Source organism: Pectinophora gossypiella, chromosome 23 (genome assembly GCF_024362695.1).
Source record: "Pectinophora gossypiella chromosome 23, ilPecGoss1.1, whole genome shotgun sequence".
NCBI classification, from domain to species: Eukaryota; Metazoa; Arthropoda; class Insecta; order Lepidoptera; family Gelechiidae; genus Pectinophora; species Pectinophora gossypiella.
Window position 1 is genome coordinate 538,440 of NC_065426.1, and position 22,244 is coordinate 560,683.

Below are 22,244 nucleotides of genomic sequence, written 5' to 3' on the forward strand. Positions count from 1 at the left end.
CAAACAGAGCCTTACCTACAACCCATGATAGTCCTGTTCGGAGTAGTATTATATTTAATGTAGTAAGTATATTTTTCTAATTCGACAGCCCCCGTGTTCAAGTGGTTAGAGCGTTAGGCTCACGATCTAGAGTTCCGGGTTCGATTCCCGATAGGGACATTGTCGAAATCAGTTTGTGAGAATGTCCTTTGTTTGGTAAGGACTTTTCAGGCTTGAATCACCTGATGGTCTGAAAAAGTAAGATGATTCCGTGCTTCGGAGGGCACGTTAAGCCGTTGGTCCCGGCTATTAGCCGTAAAAACACCTCCACCAACCCGCATTGGAGCAGCGTGGTGGAGTATGCTCCATAATCCCTCCGGTTGATTGAGGGGACGCCTGTGCCGAGCAGTGGGACGTATATAGGCTGTTTATGTATGTATGTAAATATGTATAAAACTTAAACAGAAATTTACTTCTAAATGAAAACAGCCATAAATCTTCTTAGCATACCTCTATATTACCTCTCTGTCTACCCCTTCGGGTTATGCATTACTTATCTACTTGGTACGAGTACTCTAACGATAGAATTAAAGAACGTCTAGGGCCCTGTGCCGAGGTTTTTCTTGCAGCTTCTTTTCCCCGGCTATACAGGTTGTCAGAAGCTGCAGTAGTTTTAGGCGGATGAGACGTTCGTTATGTAAAAATTGACGATTCAAAGTGTAACTATGTTACTTACTGAATAAAGATATTTTTGAATTTGAATTTGAATAAGGAACAATACTACGTATAGAACGGCAACTCTCCGCTCCCCACCAGCGGCTGAGCTAGTTTTACCCGACGGGCCTCACCCCTTGGTGTTACTTTAGTCTTCAGTCGTATGGGCGTTAAACGTCACACACACAGATGCGCGTGTACGATATCATCAATGTGTAGTGTCTGTGTAAAACGACATGTTTTGTATGAAGTGTCCGGGGTGTGTTCTAACGTAGAATCTTCCAGAAGTAAACTTAAAGAAGAATACCTCTGTGTATATGTCGTGGCCAGATCGTAAAATTGATCATTTCATGATGTGTTCGACCATTTCATGAAATTGTCATATTTCATGAAATGGCCAAATTAAGTTGACCATATCGTTGAAACGTCAACGTTTAATGATATATATGAATCAAGGTTTGGCCATATCGTTAATGTAGGCGGTGTCCATGCTATGTGGTGTAATAAAAATGCGAATAGTCGATTAATTTCTCAGGTTCAAAATTATGTACCTATTCGATATGGGAAATTGAACAATTACATTGATTCATCGATTATAATATCAATCAAGTTTTAAATATAATCGACACCAGCGCCACTATCGGTGGATAATGTTACTAATTTTACGATATGATTGCCAAAGTTTGGGCATATCATAAAGTAATCATGCATTTAGTTGCTCATATCGTTAAACGTTTTGTGTTCATTGATCTGGCCAAACTACATCATGATGTGGCCAACAAAAAATGATATTCTATTTCATGAAATATGACCATTTCATGAAATAGAATATCATTTGAAATAATCAATTCTATGATTTGGCCACGACATAAACATAGACAGTACTAAGGTATGTACAATGCCTTCTCTGAAGTCCACGGTTTCTTATCTGTTATCGAACAAAAGCGTGTTTATCAATGGCCCAGATAATTGTATTAACACAGTCGAGGACGCTACATTCCTTGACGCTTGTGTTTTGTTTTAAAAAAAAAGATTAAAAAACATGTTTTTAAAAAGTAAAAATAGCGTGTTAAGTTTCTAAGTTTGCGTCGATTTTAAGTTAAATTTCTAATTTTTTAAAAACATATCTACGCATAATGAAGTGTCAAAAATGTGTTTATCTTTTTTTTGACGTGACTTGTTGATTTGTCTCGGACATTTGCTATTTACTATTTACTTGGCCGGACAAATGAAATGTAATGCACTGTAAACTCTCACATTTTTTTTTATTAAGAGTGTTGGGACCCTAGCCAGTTTTAATCCGTTACCTTTCTGCCAAAAAACTTGATGTAAGTAATAAATAAATATTATTTTATTTTGTTATTTTTTGATAAATAAATAAAAAAATGAGGAGCTCGGTGGCGCAGTGGTAAACGCGCTCGGTCTGCGATTGTTGAAGTTAAGCAACTTGCGCAAAGGCCGGTCATAGGATGGGTGACCACAAAAAAGTTTTCATCTCGAGCTCCTCCGTGCTTCGGAAGGCACGTTAAGCCGTTGGTCCCGGCTGCATTAGCAGTCGTTAATAACCACCTATCCGCACTGGGGCCGCGTGGTGGTTTAATAAAAAAAATAATTCAGAAATTAAAATACGTACTTAAATTGAATTATGTTTTTCATAATTCTTCTATTAAATAAAAAAAAAAGTAAATAGCTTCAGTCACAAACAAAACCTGAAGAAAATAGGAAGGGTTTATAATATTTTTTATTGTTTGTAGGTTCTCTAGACCTTCAAGTGGCAAAAATGTGTAGAGCTCATTTAGCTTAGTTAGAAAAGATATTTGTATTCTAGTCTTGTAATTTATATGGTAAATTGTAGATTTAATTTCTTAGAAGTAACTATAATATAAGAATAACCTAATGGTCTAATATAACATAAGCTCATGGTGTAACCAGAGGTACATCTGTCGTAAGATTATATTTATTAAATAAATAAAAAAAAGGCTTTTTTTTATTCACCGACAATTTTACATGTGACAAACAGATATGTGACAAAAATAATAATTTCGATCACCGAATGGTGTATCTACACTTACGCCATCTGTTGACGTCGAAACGAATATCGCGAGGGTCCCAATACCCTTAAACTATTTTGACTTGAGTAAATCACGCGTCAGTTTCATTGAAAAGAAGTTCAGTGTCTCCGACTAGTATTTAAAGACTATTTTCGACATTTATAGTGCTGACAATAAATAGTGTTGACTAAGAAACATCTGTGTTGACTTATAAGTTATAACATATAAAATGAACACACCGGAGCGGCGCGGGAGTCGCAGTAGAGCGCTGGAGAGATCCTACAGTTACTCTGAAGCTATTGGGAACGATTCTCGACGGTCTTCTATACAGATTCCAAGGTAAGTCTTATCTTCTTCTACCGAGGTGGAGTACCAACCTCATCAACCCTGGTGACAGGTTTACTATTGAACCGCCAAAGGCTCCTGACATGGTTCATGTAACGACAACTTACTTACATCAGTAAGCAGTAACCGGGACCAACGGCTTCACGTGCCTTCCGAAGCACGGATCATCTTACTTTTGGACAATATGGTGATGTCCTAAAGTAAAGGAACCTAACCTAACCAAATTAGGGACCACACAGTAATTTTTGTGATACGTCCCCACCGGGAATCGAACCCGGGACCTCCGGATCGTGAGCCCAGCGCTCAACCACTGGATCACGGAGGTCGTTTACGTCTTATCAAATCAAATATACTCTTTTGCGCACAAACAAAACATACAAACATTTAGCCACAGTACGGCCTTATTGCTGTGAAGCAATCATCATCATCACCAGCCCATTAACGTCCCCACTGCTGGGGCACGGGCCTTCCCTATGGATGGATAGGGAGATCGGGCCTTAAACCATCACGCGGGCCCAGTGCGGATTGATGGTTATTAATGACTGCTAATGCAGCCGGGACCAACGGCTTAACGTGCCTTCCGAAGCACGGAGGAGCTCGAGATGAAAACTTTTTTTTTTGTGGTCACCCATCCTATGACCGGCCTTTGCGAAAGTTGCTTAACTACAACAATCGCAGACCGAGCGCGTTTACCGCTGCGCCACCGAGCTCCTCCTCCTGTGAAGCAATATATATATATATATATATTTGTGTGCAATAAAGTGTTTTATTATTATTATTATTTATTAGGTACCATACGATTTATTACACACACATGCACGAGGCATTTACTAACAAAATTTAAACTATGAAGGGCAAAGGCAAATGCGATCTCTTCCAGACAACCTCCGGCAGAGGATACATTCATCAGGCACATATATATTATACAGTGTCTAGAAGGCACTTTATTAAATATTTACACTGTATCTATTGCTACGTTACCTAGTATATATTTGTTTATTACGAGTATATTAACATTAAATATTGATGTAAGTAGTTAAACGTTTATGTGGTAATATTTGTTTATCTACACCTTAATTATATTTAAATAATTTGTTATTATGTAATATATATGTACAATATTAACGCATATTTATGGAACACGACGTTCGTGCCTCACCCAACAGGCACAAAAAACCGATACTTTTTTGGTTCACGCCAAAAAAAGTGTGGAATTAAAAAAACACTAAAATATTCATGAATATTCCGACAGGAAATTCCACTTGATATCAACTCAGGATCATGGTCTGAATCATTCCCCTGAGTATTAGTTACGATGTCACTAACACCCTGTATTTGTTTTAATACACTTCCAGCATAAAAAACACAGATGTATACGCAAATGAGGAGCTCAAGAAACAGTACAGGATATCGCAAACATACGTTGAAGGGAAAGAGATATCCTTTCCATACAACATTACCAATGTGGACACCAGAGAAACCATACCATCCAGTGGGGATGGGCTTATGACAGACTCCCAATACTCCAGTGAAGATGACACCACGGATCATGGGCTTAGAATGACTATAGATGTTGAACCAGAACTGACAGTAAGCATTCATTTCTTTATCATATTCCTAAAGTTATCCTGTTTTGCACAGTGTCCGCTAACCTAACCCGTAGATTTGACAGGTCCGGATTATTACAGAAGCGACTGCCTGTCTGACCTTCCAATTCGAAGGGAAAACCAGCTCAACACAGGTTAGGTCAAATATCTCCGGAACGCATTTCTCGGGAATGTGGGTCACGGTTTTCTAACGATGTTTTCCTTCACCGTTGAGCACGTGATAATCATAATATAAGGTCCAAATATGAATTCGTAATTCGTTGGTTTAAGCCCGTGGTGGGATTCGAAACTGTGACCTCAAAGAGAGAGTCAAACGTTCTTCCAACGAGATACCAACGGCTTCACTTAATTATTCAGTACTTAGCAATATTCTATGCTCGACTGGAAGCCGATATGAAATGATGTTATGTGCCGCCCCGGGAATTTTCACAATGTAAATGGTGCAAAAGTTATGTAGAAAGATCTTTATTACCTCGCCTTTAGGCATATAGGATCAGAGTACAAGAAATAACAATTTGACAAAAGAAGCAACCAGTGCCCTTACTATTGAAGAGTTTTTACAACAGGAACGTTTCCACTTTGAAAATATTCCTGGGAACGGAATATCACTGGTCGTATCTAATACAAGCCCAAACCAATAACAACCAACAGGCAACCAGCAGTCCACGAACGGAACAGAAGTATTCAGATCTGTCGACGGCATTCGTAACCAGTTCCATGAGGAGTACGGAAATCTACGACAGAATAGACGTGGTGGACAGTAACAGCATATATGAAGACCCTGATACCCTCGGGCCATCAGCTGCTGGATACAGCACCCCGTACAGCAGGAGGAAGAAAAAGGGGACTGTTCACAGGTGAGTCATCATCCCCATAGCATAGCAATATCCCATTTCTCACAGGATCCACTTATCTAACCTGAAGATTTGACAGGTCCGTTTTTTTACAGAAGGGACTGCCTGTCTGATCTTTCAACCTGCGAAGGGAAAACCAGCCCAATACAGGTTAGCTCACATACCTCCGAAATTGAATTTCTCAGGAATGTGGGTTTCCTCACGATGTTTTCCTTCACCGTTGAGCACAAGATAATCATTTATGATCCAAACATGAATTCCATAACAGTGTTGAGTGTTGGATTTGAACCTGCGACCTCAAGTTAGAGGCAAGCGTTCTACCATCTGGGCTACCACGGCTCATCATCCCCCTGGCGTTATCTCGTAGTATAAATGAAGACCCTGACACTATCAGATCATAAGCTGCTGGGGATTATTCATAGGTGAGTTAGTCCATTTCCACAGGATCCGATTACCTAATGTGAAGATTTAACTGACACGGTCTTTTACAAAAGTGACTGCGTATCTGACCTTCCAGGGAAGGAAGGGGAGCTTGTGGTTCAGACTTCCCCGTTCTGTCTGCCTGTCATTCTTGATCTACAGTCGATTATTTATACCTACTTGATGTGATGATCATCTTCTTCTATCATGTGGGTTGTGGGGATTACCAATCTCATCAACCCTGGTACCAGGGTTGACTGATGACCATCTACAAGTAGAAATATTTTAAAACATCGTCATGAGGGACAGCTTATCCATCTTATTGATTCATCGGTTGTCGATAAGACGTACTGATAATTTGGATAAGATAGCCGAAACGTAGTATTTTTTTCAAGAAAACTTGATGACAAACACATATCAAGACCAAATATACCTAATATTTGCTAGTAGGCACTGTCATATAATATCTTCGCCCAAAGAACATAAGTCCTTTGCAACCGTTGAGATTCCACCCTTATCCCTAGGGTTCTTCGTTATACCCCCTAGATCTGGGTCCCTATCTGAAGTCTGCCACTATCTCACTCCGGCCTACTGAAGTAAGAGGCGCCACCCCACGGCATGCCTCAGTGGAGGGCAGAGAGGATGACTCTGTCCCCCCTGAGCCCGGGTTAATGGTCTTGTATAAAACCAAAACCAGATCATCATCATCATCAGCCCATTAACGTCCCCACTGCTGGGGCACGGGCCTTCCCTATGGATGGATAGGGAGATCGGGCCTTAAACCATCACGCGGGCCCAGTGCGGATTGTTGGTTATTAACGACTGCTAATGCAGCCGGGACCAATGGCTTAACGTGCCTTCCGAAGCACGGAGGAGCTCGAGATGAAAACTTTTTTGTTTTTGTGGTCACCCATCCTATGACCGGTCTTTGCGAAAGTTGCTTAACTTCAACAATCGCAGACCACCGAGCTCCTCAAAACCAGATATTACAATAATATTATAATGATGATGGTAATGTCAATGATCTTCCAGGCGTCGCCATGGCCGTCGTCTCCGCTCGCGGCGCGTGGTCAACAAGAATGGTGAAGAGAACGTGCCGATAAGGAGCAACATACCCGCCAAGAGCATGAAGTATATGAGGGATATAGTCAACACTGTGGTAAGTGACATCTTTAAATCGCCTATACATATACATCTCACTGCTGGGCCTTCCCACGACCAGGAGAGAGCCCGCCAAAAAAAAACACGCTCTTGTCGGTATAGCATTTTCCATGCTATTTTTTTATTTATTTATTTATTTTATTTTGATAACCAACAGCTTATAAAACAGAACATATAATAAAGTATTTAACAAACCAACTTAAGCTACTTAAAGCTAGCTGCTTAAGCTTGCTTTTATACATAACAATACAGTAATATTTAGTTGTTTGTTTTATTTATTTTCTGTTGTAGTCTTTATAATGTAATTCCTCTTTAAGTACCTATGTATGAGTACCTACATTGCTTCAATCATACAAAATGTAAACCGTGGATAGTTGTAATTGGCTTGCAACATGTTTTTCCCTTTCCCCTTTAAATTAATAAATAAATAAATATTTTTTAACATCGTTAATGTGTCATTATTTATTTATTTATTTATTAACACAATTAATTACATAATTAATTTATTTAAAATAATTAATAAATAAAAAAATAATTATTTTAATTTATTAATTATTATTTTTTTTTTTTTTTTTATTAATTTATTATTATTAGTCCACAAACGCTCTTTAAAAAATGAGGGATTTTCCTGGTCACGTTCCTCCTACGTGATAATTACCTAATTTAATTTCTCATTGCTCGGGTATATAATTATTCTAAAATATAACTTGATGGCATAGGCATATATCAAAATAAATGTTTTTTTTTATTAGGGTCAACAAACAATGTCCACAATAAAAACTTAAATAATAGAATTGATTAACAGGAGATAATAATTGTGTCACCAGCACCGTTATCCACAGATTAGTAAATGATACACTATTGAATATAATGGTGGTGTACAGCTAAAGTAAGGGATACATGCTTAATTATGAATACGCAGATAAAACAGAAGAGAAGAGAGTACAAAAAAGGAGAAAGAAACTAGAAACTATTAGTGTAACTATGTGTTGCTTGATATTTAGATAAGATTTGTATAAAAATAAGTTACCTATGTATTATTGTTACCTACGTATTGCTTCTCTTTATTTTGATCAGAATTATAATGGTGAGAAGTGTTGTGCCTGGGTGTACTGACAAGTAACATCATTCTATACCCAAGATTTCTCTCCATTCCAAGTTCATCAGTTGCATGGACTGCTCGACGCATGTTTCCCCCAACTATCTTCCTCGCTGCGTCAAATTATCTTTGGTGCGTGCCTTTGTCTATTTAAACCAAATCATAAATAAAAAGCATAGGTCTAACACTACTACTTATATAAAAACAACGAACTGGAAAGTATAAGAAAATAGCAAAACAGTTTTTACCATAACTGTACTATAAGTCTATAACCTCAAAACTCGCTCGACGTAGAGGGAAAACGAGGCCACTCGCCGTAAAGAGACTCGCCGTAGCGAGAGTCGCCGTTCAGAAAGTCGCTGTCAATGCTACAATTCAACACAGATCAAAGATATATTATGTCTGTTATCCACGAAATTAGAAGGTTTAGCGAAGGCAGCGTTATATAGCGCCATCTATGTTTTTATTACGGAATGTGACCTGGATAATCCCTCATATAGGATCATCATCATCAGCCGTACGACGCCCACTGCTGGGCATAGGCCTCCCCCAAGGATCTCCATCTCATATAGTATATTCATAACAAAATCAGTCCAAATTCAAGCTTATGTAATTACATTGTGGTGTCTAAATTTGAAGTGAGCTAAAATAAATATTGCTTGTGTGTAAAATGACAAATGTTTTTTTCAGATCAATAGCAAATGGCGATTCATAATCGTAATGATGGTAATCTGCCACTTCGTCTTCTGGCTGACCTTCGCGACGATCTGGTACATAGTGTCGCAGTCGTATGCAGATGACATAGGTGATGGAAGACAGCACTGTGTCAATGGCACATCCACCTTCGCAGGTCTTTTGATGATGTCTGTTGAGACGCAGGTGGGTTGCAGTGACAGGTCAGAGGTCTTTAGCGAAGTTGCAAATGATTATGATAATCAAGGGTAACAGTAATAAAAATTGGAATTTAAATGCCAACATTAACGGCCTCCGTGGTCCAGTGGTTGAGCGTTGGGCTCACGATCCCGAGGTCCTGGGTTCGAATCCCGGTGGGGACATATCACCAAAATGACTTTGTGATCCCTGGTTTGGTTAGGACTGATCACCTGTTTGTTCAAAAAGTAAGATGATCCGTGCTTCGGAAGGCACGTCATGCCGTTGGTCCCGGTTACTACTTACTGATGTAAGTAAGTAGTCGTTACATGAGCCATGTCAGGGGGCGCTCTATAATAACCCTGACACCAGGGTTGATGAGGTTGGTAAATCACCTCACAACCCACACGATAGAAGAATAAGAAGACTGTCACTTGTTGAGTTTTCGTGTTTTATTTTTCAGATGACGATTGGCTACGGAGTCAGATTCCCGAACGAGGAATGTCCAGAAGCCATCATTGTTATGGTCATTGAGGTAACTGAATTATTATTATTTATTTATTTCATCATCATCATCATCAGCCCATAAACGTCCCCACTCCTGGGTCACGGGCCTTCCCTATGGATGGATAGGGAGATCGGGCCTTAAACCACCACGCGGACCCAGTGCGGATCGATGGTTATTAACGACTGCTAATGCAGCCGGGACCAACGGCTTAAAGTGCCTTCCGAAGCACGGAGGAGCTGGAGATGAAAACTTTTTTTTTGTGGTCACCCATTCTATGACCGGCCTTTGCGAAAGTTGCTTCACTTCAACAATCACAGACCGAGCGCGTTTACCGCTGCGCCACCGAGCTCCTCATATGTATAATATTACCTTTTTTTTTCAGATAGTAGCAGGTACTGCCATGTCCGGCGGTCTCTCCAGTTTGTTGTTCACCAAGCTGGTGCGACCCAATCGACACGTTTCCTCTGTTGGATTCAGCAAGAAAGCTATCGTAAGTTATACCAATTGTAACTTTACTGTTATGATAATCAGCGTGATAAACTTTCGCCCGTAATCTTTGAAGGCTCTACCTAATAAAGCAACCATCATCTCCCTAGCAATATCCCATTTTCACAGGGTCCGCTTAGCTAACCTTAAGATTTGACAGGTCCGGTTTTTTTACAGAAGCAACTGCCTGTCTGACCTAACTCGCCAAGGGAAAACCAGCCCAATACAGGTTAGGTCACATACGTCCGGAAATGCATTTCTTGAGAATGTGGGTATCCTCACGATGTGTTCCTTCACCGCTGAGTACGTGATAATCATTTATGATCAAAACATGAATTCGTAAACAAATTCGTCAATCATTGCTCCATCTAATAAAGCAATAATGTCAGATTTCACAATGCATAAGCGAATGCCTATATGACTTTCAAATTGAACGAAAGTACTACCTCGTAAGCTACGTTTAGAATACATTTTTTTACGTCCTCAAGGTCTGTCTTCGCGACGGCGAGCTGGTGCTACAGTTCAGAGTGTGGGATCTGCTCAACCTTCACATCATCAGCACCAACATTACAGCGTACATGCTCAAACCCATCAGGTAAATACCAAAAGCCTCTTCCGTTTTAGTAGTTGAGCGTCGGGTTCACGATCTGGAAGTCCCGGGTTCGAATCCCGGTGGGGACATATCACAAAAGTCACTTTGTGATCCCTAATTTGGAGGACATTATAGACTGATCACCCGATTGTCCGAAAGTAAGATGATTCGTGCTTCGGAAGGCGGTCGGGACCAACGACTTAACGTGCCTTCCGAAAAAGTTTCTACTTACTGATGTAAGTGAGTAATCGTTACATGAGCCATGTCAGGGGCCTTTGGTGGGTCAATAATAACCCTGACACCAGGGTTGCTGTAATTGGTAATTCGCCTCACAACCCTCACGATAGAAGAAGAATACCAAAAGCGTCTAGTACTACCTACTGCTGCTACTGACGTGCCAAATAGTTACCGTCTTCTGTATTTCCGAATTCATATAACCCGGGTGCTTTCAAAGCCAGAGTGAACAGGCACTTTCTCCCTATGCCTTTGGGCAAGTCTGGGGTCAAGAGCAAACCTATCAAAGGTAAAAAAAAAAAATACTCGAGCCCGATACCGACCCACTGGCATGACTTCCCTCTTTCAGCGTCTATTGCCACCAAGTTCGATTGATTCTTTCAATTGTAATCTCTCAGACGACGCCTTGAGCCGAGGTTCACGCCCAACTGAGCATCCTGAGCGTCTTACATTTTGTTCCTGGTGAGAGCCATCTGCGCTCGTCATTTGTCCGACCATGTAGTTAATGCCAAATCATAGGTTACGTCAAAAGTATTTTGGTTACTGATTTTTCTGTACTAATACTTACTTCTTCGTCCCCAGAACCCTGGAAGGTGAGCTTGTCCACAACTACATCCACCCGCTGAAGCTGAAGCAAGCCACCGCCTTCCTTCTGTGGCCTATCACCGTCTGGCATGTCATTGACACGGAGAGCCCTCTGTATGACTTCTCTGCCCAGGATATGATGGACTACAGGTAAGAGGACATTTGAAAACAATTTGACTTTGATTTGAAAGATTATCATGGATAAACTTGTTGAAAGTCAATTTAACATTTTTGAATCGACGTCATTTCGCAAGGCGTTATGGCTGAGGAGCAATAATAAACAAAATTTAAATAAAAAACACAGGAAAGTTACAATATAAACTTGAATAAGTATAAGTTACACCAAAAGACCAGAGCCTGTAGTTTGCCTTTGCTTATTAGATTCTCTCCTCCTCAGATTCGAGATAGTGGTCTGCTTAACAGGCTCATCCAAGAGCATGGGCACCGTCACTCAATCGCGCACCTCATACCTCTCCAAGGAGATCAGCTGGGGGTACCGGTTCAAGAATGTTTTACAGTTAGTATCATTCACATATTTTTTTAAACAACCCGGATTCGGTAGGCACCATTATCTTTGATGTGACCTATTGTTACCGCAAATGGAATTAACGACTTGGTCGGACAAATGGGGAGCGCTGAGGGCTCTCACCCGGAACAAAATTACAAAAGGCGTGAGGGTACCCGGTTTGGCGCGAACCTCGGCTCAAGGCGTCGTCTGAGAGTTTTATATAGTTGAAAGAATTAATCAACTCTAGTGGGCCGTTAGCGATAAGCGAAAAGAGGGAAATCGTTGACCTCGACGGCGGGGTCGGTATCGGGGTCCTGAGGTGTTTGTTGTCGCGAGCTAATTGGCCGCCTCTATGGCTAGGGTAATCGTATCGTTGGCATCGTATATTACGTCCTTCGGACGCCGATGCGGTGCGGAGCAGAATCGTGAAAACGTTTTGAAGATAATTTGAGGGTAATTTGGCCCTGACACTGTGAGATGTGATCCTAAATTAATTCAGTTCGGGGTGTTTTTCATGATGATGTCATCATCAATAGATTTACTTACTTGACTCTCTCGGTCGACCCAAAAGTGACTAAACCACTGTTTGAAAACTATATGGGCGTTTGTTTGTATAGGGTTCGACACGATGGTGTCCTAGAGACTGAAGGCCACCTGGTGGCGCCCTGAATTTTTTTTTCTCTGGACTTTCATAATAAACCCTTAACTTTCTCCACAGCTACTCCAAAAGCAAGGAATCCTACGTAATCGACATTGACAACCTAAACACCGTTGAGCAAGTTGACACCCCTCTCTGCAGCGCCAGCCGGCTAAAGGGCTTCGAGATAGACTTCAAGTCCTCGAGAAATATCCTGTCCACTCCCAATATATCCTTGACCAATGTGTCTCTAAGCCAGGAGGATTCGCTGTCCCAAGCCGACGACTCAATCCCCTCATCGTCCAGCCTAAACAGGCACGGGACGCAGAGGAGTTTCGGATGGAACTTCAGACGGTTCCAGCCTGAGAAGTATGTTGGGAAGACTGTTAGTGAAGTCAGTCAATGAGGAAGGAGAGGCTGGCAAGAAAAGCAGACCATCCCTTGTTCATATTAAACGGATCGCCCTTTGATCACGTGAGGTTTTTTAGCAAGTTTGACTCCAATATTTTTAGGTAGGAACTCAAATTGTAGTAGTTGGCTAGTAGCGTTCTAGCCGGTTTAAAGTCGATAATTTCGATTTAAAAATAAATACAAGATTTCTATCTAGACCCTCCCCGTCCTTTTAGTGATGGTTCGTGATGTTTTTTCAGAAGCCCCGTTTAATTTTATTAATTGTTTTAGCTATAAGGGACTTCTGCATTGTAATGTCGTGAAATGTAAATTAAATATTTAAATTATATCTGTTGAGAATTTATGTAAGATCTTAAGTGTAATAATATTAACGTATTAAATTTTTTTTGAATGTAATAATGCTTTTTATTATTTTCCATCTGCATCTTTGGAGTGTGACGTAGGTATAAGGTTTAGAATTAAGTAATAGCATAGTGCTTATTAGGCACTTTATAATTCTATGGAAGGATAATGAATGGGAATTTGGTTGTTTATGGTATGAATTTAGGATTGTCTATTATACCATGGGGATTGGAGTGTAAAGGTGCTGATAGACTTGAGCATTCACTTGTAACAGCATTTGCATTTGCCGTTTTTATATTTATCGAACTGAACAACGAGCCGAGCCAAGCATAGAGCCAAACATTCATAGCAATGTTTGTTTCTATAAACATTGCTATGAACTTTTTCATGCGCAAGAATGCTCGGTAGAATTATCACTAAAACTAGATGTCGCGTGGTTCGCTCGCAGCAAGCTGCTCGCGTGTCCTATATTAGTTCGAAGCTTTTTCCCGCCATTTTTTAACGCGATAGAATTTGACCAAGATTTAAATAGGTCTCGTGAAATCAAAAAAGTTCTATGTGCTATAGTTTTGCCAGACCGTAGGGTGTCTCCCTGATGCGGAGCAGTTTTCCCAGATCTGGAAGTTTTCCCATACTCACCGGAAGATCTTGATCACACCCCCCATACATCGTTTTTACCCCCCGACGCTCCTTCTGGGAGAACAACTCTGTCAGTGAGTGAGTGAGTCAGTCAGTACATGGGTTTGCAGCTATATGTTGTCGTATTTTTCTCGTATTGTAACATTCGCACAAATGCTCATTACAAGTGAATGCTCAAGTTTATCAGCACCTTTAGGTGCATTTGTTTTTTTGTAAAAAGGAGAAAATAAAAGTAGCGAAGATAAATAAATAAAATATTCATTTTAATTCTACACATATAAACCATCTGTTCTTGGAGCCATAAATAAAACAAGATATAAAAACAACGTCATGTTTTCTTAACCTAAACTCTCAAAAATAACCTCCACATATGGCAAATTTCTTGCAGATTTTTAATCTTAAACAAAACTTGGTGAAAACACAAATATTTACTGGCGGAAAGTTTGCCATACGCCGGTCAATGACTGTACCATCTGTTGTGTTTGAAACAATAAATATTTTAATAAGAACATAACGGTTTTTTTTCATATATTTATCTGAGTACATTTTTACAACGCGACGAGTGAGGATAAAACTAGAAGCTCAAATGTACACGGCATCACTGTTGGGTGTTCCTTAACTTTGACAGTTCTCCATACTGCTGTTGGTCCCGGTTACTACTTATTATTTACTATTATTATATATTACTTATTATTATATTTGTACAAAATTTTCCTGTACCCAAATGTTGCCTGGAAGAAATTGCTGCATGAGCAATAAGGCCGCCTGTTGTGCTTATCTGTATATGCTGTCCTTATCTCTGTATTTTGTGTCCATTGTGCTCAATAAAGTATTTTATCTATCTATCTATCTACTTACTGATGTAAGTCAGTAGTCGTTACATGAGCCATGTCAGGGGGCGCCCTATAATAACCTTGACATCAGGGTGGATGAGGTTGGTAATTCACCTCATAACCCACACGATAGAAGAAGAAAACTATAACAGATATTAATTAACAAATTAATGTTAAAAACGTGACAAAACAATAACAAGAAAATATCATCAGGAAAACAAAACAATCAGCAAATAATTAATGTTAGAAATGTTGATGTAGCACTGTGTTGCATTCAATGTCACGTAGGTACAGTCATGAGCAATATAATGTACAAGGTTTTTTTTTAATAGATAGAGTGATTCAAGAGAAAGGTTAATATGTATAATAACATCCATTAAATAGTGGAGAAATACTGTTATTTTTGAGTTTTTTAATGTGATGTCGGAATTAATTTCATTTTTTCCTCAGCAGTGCACCCGAGCGAAGCCGGGGCGGGTCGCTAGTTACCTATATTCTCGAACAAAACTACTTGTATTCTTATAATCATCTATTATTCATACTTCGATACACAACAAATATATCACTCGAATCAAAATAGCCGAGTTCGATTCCTGACCGAATTCTAAGATCAGTGACTCAGTACGATCACATTGGTGATCGAAATAGAATCGTCTTTACAATGGATTTGAAGGTTCAGTTTTACTATTTATTTATTTATTTAATAAACACACGTAACAGGTTACAGACACAAATCTTATGAAATAATACACAAAAATAAAAAAGTCAATCAGAAAAAAAAAACAAAAAAATCAGTATGAATCAGATTTAATTAATCAAAATCAAATTCAAAAATAATATCTTTATTCAGTAAGTAACATAGTTACACTTTGAATCGTCAATTTTTACATAGAGAACGTCTCCGCCTAAAACTACTGCAGCTTCTCACAACCAAAAACCTCGACACACACGTTCCATAAAAAAAAACAATATATTAACAATTTAGTAATTTAGCTGCCTAATAATAATAAGGGGGCCTCTACGTGTTGGCTTCGGCCCCTCGCACGCCTTCCAAAAGTCCAGGCCCGAGATATCAAAAAGACATATAATAATAATAAAAAAGTTTATTCAGGTAAAATCTACGCCAATAGAAATCTTCGTATTTCTCTTCCACTTCGCTCTATCGGACGTGTCGTTCTCTGTTGTTATTTAACACGTCCACTGTCTTCTTGTCGTGTGGGTTGTGAGGGGGAATACCAACCTCATCAACCCTGGTGTAAGGGTTATTATTGTTCCGCCAAAGGCCCCTGACATGGCTCATGTAACGACTACTTACTTACATCAGTAAGTAGTAACCGGGACCAACGGCTTAACGTGCCTTCCGAAGGACGGATCATCTTACCACTCTGTAATATTCTAACCAAACTAAGCATCATAAAGTGATTTTGTGATATGTCCCCGGGATTCGAACTCGGGGCCTCCGGATCGTGAGCCCAACGCTCAACTACTGGACCACGGAGGCCGTTTAACTGAGAATGAGGTATCAACCCGTCATGTGCAATGTTATCTTTCGGAATTTATGGTCATATACACACTATGGCAATAAAAAATGTGCCCCACATGTGATTCATACACAGTAAACGTGTTAAGAATAAAAATAGTATCGATAGTCTATCTATAATATCGATACAATGCAGTTCGACTTACTTTTTATTTGCCAAGACTTCAGAATTTAGATTCCACGTAACGATTATTCTACATAACATTAATTATTATTAAATAAAAAACATAGAAAACGTTCAGGTGCTTGTCTTCCCGGGCATGTCGTGAAAACCGACAGAGGGATTGTGTCCTCTAACATGATGGACTAATGTTATGGGATAGGCTGATCCCTTATCACCATAAGGTTAATCATATCCAGCTTACGACAGTGGCTGCAAGTTATATATGATTACTTGTGGCTCTGCCCACCCCATTAGGGATTACGGGCGTGAGTTTATGTATTGTATTGTTGTATGTATTGTTGAGTTTATGTATGTATTATTAAAGAAAGTAAAGAAAGAAAGAAAGTATTTATTATTAGAGGACGCCACAGTAACAATACAAACACAGTAGGAGAAAAAAGTTTTCATCTCGAGCTCCTCCGTGCTTCGGAAGGCACGTTAAGCCGTTGGTCCCGGCTGCATTAGCAGTCGTTAATAACCATCAATCCGCACTGGGCCCGCGTGATGGTTTAAGGCCCGATCTCCCTATCCATCCATAGGGAAGGCCCGTGCCCCAGCAGTGGCGACGTTAATGGGCTGATGAATTATTACTTATTATTATTAACCTAATTATAATACTTATTAATAATAACATTAGTATTACAGTAACATTACCGCCATCTTGTAGAAATAACGTAAGACCTATTACTTATGGTAACGAAGGAAATTGAGACCATTTATTACCATCAAAGATGGTAATTTATTGCAGTGAAAGTGACTTGCATCCTGTGTTGCTAGATAAACTAATTTCCTTGTGTTACCTGTTTATTGCATTCTACTACAATTATTTAGATAAGTAAGTACTTACAGAATTACCTAACGTACTTTGAAACCATGTCACATTAACTTTTTTGAGGAATTAAACCGTAAGTCTCATTAAATGTCAAATATGATAGTGCGACAGGGTTCTGAACTGAGTAAGTACATGATATTGCTCTCATGACTGTACTTGTTGGCAATGTTAACTTATCTAGCAGGCTTCGTTTGTATCTTTTTTTTTGACGGTTTTGGTGTACAACAGAAGGGAAATCAAGAATAATAACATAACGTAAACTCGGGAATATATTCAAATAGTGGTACATCCGTCGCAAGATGAACTAAGTAAGTACCCAAAGCTCGCCGAGCTATCTGTTAGACCAGATAGGTTAGCCGTATCGCCATCTATAATGGTCTAGCTAACTCTGTTACTCAAAACTGCACTTTATCATCTCTCTAGCATTATCCCGTTTTTCACAGGGTCCGCTTACCTAACCTGAAGATTTACAGGTCCAGTTTTTTACAGAAGCGACTGCCTGTCTGACCTTCCAACCCGCGAAGGGAAATCCAGCCCAATACAGATTAAGTCACATACCGCTCCGAAAATGCATTACTCGGGAACGTGGGTTTCCTTTCGATGTTTTCTTTCCTTATAAGTACTTAAGATAAATTGCTTTCTTAGATGAATTGCTTCGATGTGGCTGTACCACGCGGCAATGTCGTTAGCGCGATGGATTCCTTTGGTCCAGGTCAAACTCAGAGCTCTTGAGCATCTAAACTACGTGACGATGTTACGAATGTTACTAATCGTTTGCTAATGACTTCAATAAATTCAAAAATAATATAGTTTAAAAATAAATTAAGGAAAGCATAGCATTGCTTTCTTTTTGCAAAGAGGGGTTAAAAAGGCTAGATTGAAGAAATTCATCTAAAAATAGCTTATTTATATTTGTCATTATTGATATTGTGCACTTATATTCCTTATTCAATGCTTAATACAAGGTGTTAGTGACATCGTAACGAAAACTTTGAGGGATGACTCAGACCATGATTCCGAGTTGATATCAAGTGGTACATAGTACGGGGTGTAAGTGACATCGTAACGAATACTGAGGGGGATGATTTAGCTGGTTATTCTGAGGTAATAATATCAAGTGGGATTTTCCATCGCAAAAGTATAGAATTGAAAATAATTTAAAAAACTGAAAAAAGTCCGCTTGATATTAACTCAGAATCATGGTCTGAATCATTCACCTCAGTTTTCGTAACGATGTCACTAACACTCTGTATATACTTTTACAGCGCAAATGCCGAATTGCAAATTGCTTTTTGGATGAGTTCCTTCAACGTAGGTTTGCATTTACAGCTGATCTTAAAATGACTCACTAAAAAGTATAAGTACTTAATCGATGAATCATTTCGGATCAGCAGTTCCGGAGTGTCTGACGTCTGCGGTATAGGTAATTACATTGATGAAAGGAAGTATTACAGCTGATGTAAATTGATTTGACCTTGATATTAACTCCTGACCGGTTCCAATGATATTTAGCAGCTTATTCTTACTTTTATAGGATGTATCATCCTATAGTTAGTCACTGTCTGTTCCTGTATCACCAGCTTGCTTCTCAAACGGAGAATTCGTGGTACGTGTAGAACAACTCTCCGCTCCCCACCAGCGGCTGAGCTAGGTTTACCTCACCCCCTCGGACATAGTTTAGTCTTCAATCGTATGAGCGGCAGACGTCACATACACAGATGCGCGTGTACGATAACGTCAATGTGTAGTGTCTGTGTAAAACGAGGTTGTTTGTAAAAGTTGCCTGGAAGAAATTGATATTTAGTAATAAGGCCGCCGGTTCTGCTTCTCTTGTCACTTTTGTAATTGTTTTTATATGTACAATAAAGCATTTTGTTATTGTATTGTACTCTTATTATACAAACATAAACATAAATAGCCTATACACGTCCCACTGCTGGGCACAGGCCTCCCCTCAATCAACCGGAGGGGATATGGAGCATACTCCACCACGCTGCACAAAACATAACATAACATAAACAGCCTATATACGTCCCACTGCTGGGCACAGGCCTCCCCTCAATCAACCGGAGGGGGTATGGAGCATACTCCACCATGCTGCTCCACTGCGGGTTGGTAGAGGCTCTTATTATATTGCGACTTAAATTACTCGTTAAAAGATGTATTCCTTTCAATGGGAGCACAAAGGCGAATTCTTAGGAATCATAAGTGCATTCGGAGTACGTGAGAATTCTGGTAATAGCCTTTAAGGCAGTGGCTGTCAATCTTTGACACACACATAACATAAGAATATATCCACGAATATATCCCAATTGGGATAGTCAGGAGAGGCAGGCCTAGTGAGGAGCTCGGTGGCGCAGCGGTAAACGCGTTCGGTCTGCGATTGTTGAAGTTAAGCAACTTTCGCAAAGGCCGGTCATAGGATGGGTGACCACAAAAAAAAGGTTTCATCTCGAGCTCCTCCGTGCTTCGGAAGGCACGTTAGGTCGTTGATCCCGGCTGCATTAGCAGTCGTTAATAACCACCAATCCGCACTGGGCCCGCGTGGTGGTTTAAGGCCCGATCTCCCTATCCATCCATAGGCAAGGCCCGTGCCCCAGCAGTGGGGACGTTAATGGGCTGGTGATGATGGGATTAGTCAAAGGTACATAGATGAAAGAATTTCGCATAGACAGGAGGAGGACCCGGTGGTTTAATGGTTAACACGCTCGTCCCAGCTTGACAAGAGCTGCGGATTCAAATCCTGTCCGAGTCAGAAAATTTTGAGGTACATCCATCGCAAGATGAACTAAGTACCCACACTTCACCGAGGTTTCTGTTAGACCAACGTGACAGTTGAGCCATATCGCCGTCTATACTGGTCGAGACAACTGTGTTAGTGAAAACTGCACACAAACTTTTAATTATTTTTTTACTTTCTTTTCATTTTTTTTTCTTTTTTTGAATTTTTGAATTTTAAAGTAAAAAAAGGAAAATCAGAATTTCATAATTTATCTTGAACCTAGCAGGTACACTACTAGGTAGGTACTAGATAGGTGGTATGATAATAGAATTGCAAAAGCGGTATATACTTAAAGCGAAAGCTGATGGTAGCAGAGGAGACCGAGAAGGACTTACATTGACCAAATTGGAGATATCCTTAGAAAAGGTTTAACCTCTCATCTGCCGAGATACCAGACACAATAGATTTTACATTGTGTCTGGTCGAGATCCGCGTTCCGGCAGATGAGAGGTTAATACGATCTACTCTGAACCGGCGTGCGTGTATGAAGCGATTGATGAATGTGGAGGAAGCAAGAGAAGTGTGTCAAGATCGAAGCAAATGGAATTCTATAGTAGTCTCTGCTTACCCCGGTGCGAAATAGGCGTGACTTTATGTATGTATGTAGTAGGTACACTACCCAATTCCAGTTGATATCAACTTAAAATCTTGGTCTGAATCATCCCCCAAAGTTTTCGTGGTGTCACTAACACTCTGTATACGTAATGTATGGTAGGTCGTATAATATAATTTTAAAACCCATGACCTAATATAACCAGCCAAGCCTTTCCATTTGACATTTGCGTGAGTAGAAGACGTTGTCTTCTATAATCACTCTATTTAGTCTAGGTGGGGTCGGGTTATAGGCTAGGCTAGACATTGTAGATATAACCTAGACTTACAGAACAGTTTTTATATTTAAGTACGAACTTACACAAAATAATTCACGCCGGTTTTTCTCTATTCAAAATCAAAAATATCTTTATTCAATAGGTAACATATAGTTACACTTTAAATCGTCAATTTTTTTATAACGAACGTCTCATCCGCCTAAAACTACTGCAGCTTCTCACTGCCTGTATAGCCGGGGAAAAGAAGCTGCAAGAAAAACGTCGTGCCCATGGCTCCAGACTTTCTTAAAAAAAAAAACAACATAAAATATAGGCCTATATTTTATGTATGTAAGTACCTACAATTCAGTAATTAATAACACTAACCTTATAATATAACCTATTTTACAAAGTTTCTGCTTAATCACTCTTTTAAAACTAGTCAAAGGTAAATTTCCGAATGTCAATGGGAATGTTATTGTAATATCGTGGCACGCCGCACGAGTAATCCGAAGACAACTTGCAACCACGTTTGATACAAAGTCCTAAGATGGATATAATGAACCGTGTGGTAATCAGTGATCAGCCTATCGTCTTCCATAATAATGGTCCATCATGTTAAAATGAACACATTCTCTATCATCTTCTCCCTAGCGTTATGCCGTTTTCACAGGGTCCGCGTACCTAACCTGAACATTTTTTTGATAGGTAACTTTTTTTCGCATTATTCTGTGTGACATATAAGTATATAACATAAAATACACTCACGACTATATCCTTACGGGGTAGTCAGAGGTACATCCATCGCAGGTGAACTAAGTACCCACACCTCACCGAGCTTTCTGTCAGACCAACGTGATAGATGGTGAGCCGTATCGCCGTCTATAATGGCCGACTGGCCGTAAGTACATTGTGTTAAAAAGTATGTTACTTATTGTAAATTAAATACGTTACGGAAACAACGTTTAGAATAAATGGAAAGTACATACAACAAGGAGGCCCCAGTAATAGATTTCAATTCAAATAAACACGCGAAGGAAAGTGTTTGTCAAGTAATGTCTTGTCTAAGGAAGGAAATAAAAGAAACTAAGATTGTGCAATAAATTCAAATTCAATTCAAATTCAAAAATATCTTTATTCAGTAGGTAACATAGTTACACTTTGAATCGTCAATTTTTACATAACGAACGTCTCATCCGCCTAAAACTACTGCAGCTTCTCACAACCTGTATAGCCGGGGAAA

At 39.6% G+C, this 22,244-nt stretch overlaps 2 protein-coding genes across 13 annotated transcripts in view; one reads left to right on the plus strand and one right to left on the minus strand.

Annotated features, from left to right (window-relative positions):
- The window catches only part of LOC126377320 (S phase cyclin A-associated protein in the endoplasmic reticulum), a 526,515-nt gene that overhangs the window by 61,839 nt on the left and 442,432 nt on the right, over positions 1-22,244 (minus strand). The gene's annotated exons all lie outside the window — the stretch shown is intronic.
- On the plus strand, positions 1,671-13,460 carry LOC126377343 (G protein-activated inward rectifier potassium channel 3-like). Of its 12 annotated transcripts, none has more exons than XM_050025048.1 (12): positions 1,671-2,021; positions 2,714-3,083; positions 4,445-4,679; positions 5,348-5,553; positions 7,003-7,129; positions 8,921-9,109; positions 9,564-9,635; positions 9,991-10,098; positions 10,583-10,689; positions 11,503-11,655; positions 11,903-12,022; positions 12,732-13,460. In XM_050025048.1, exons 2-12 carry the CDS (start codon positions 2,974-2,976, stop codon positions 13,054-13,056), a joined length of 1,752 nt encoding a protein of 583 aa, XP_049881005.1. In that variant the 5' UTR covers positions 1,671-2,021; positions 2,714-2,973; the 3' UTR covers positions 13,057-13,460. The 12 variants fall into 12 exon arrangements, with proteins under 12 accessions (XP_049881005.1, XP_049881007.1, XP_049881006.1 ...); XM_050025050.1 differs by having other exon boundaries at positions 2,832-3,083; XM_050025049.1 differs by having other exon boundaries at positions 2,847-3,083.

Excerpts from the sequence above, each read along its gene's own strand:
- LOC126377343 (XM_050025048.1), top strand. The coding sequence starts at position 2,974 with ATGAACACACCGGAGCGGCGCGGGAGTCGCAGTAGAGCGCTGGAGAGA. Across the intron at positions 9,110-9,563 it reads TGATGTCTGTTGAGACGCAG|ATGACGATTGGCTACGGAGT; the intron begins GTGGGTTGCAGT and ends TTTATTTTTCAG. Across the intron at positions 12,023-12,731 it reads CGGTTCAAGAATGTTTTACA|CTACTCCAAAAGCAAGGAAT; the intron begins GTTAGTATCATT and ends CTTTCTCCACAG.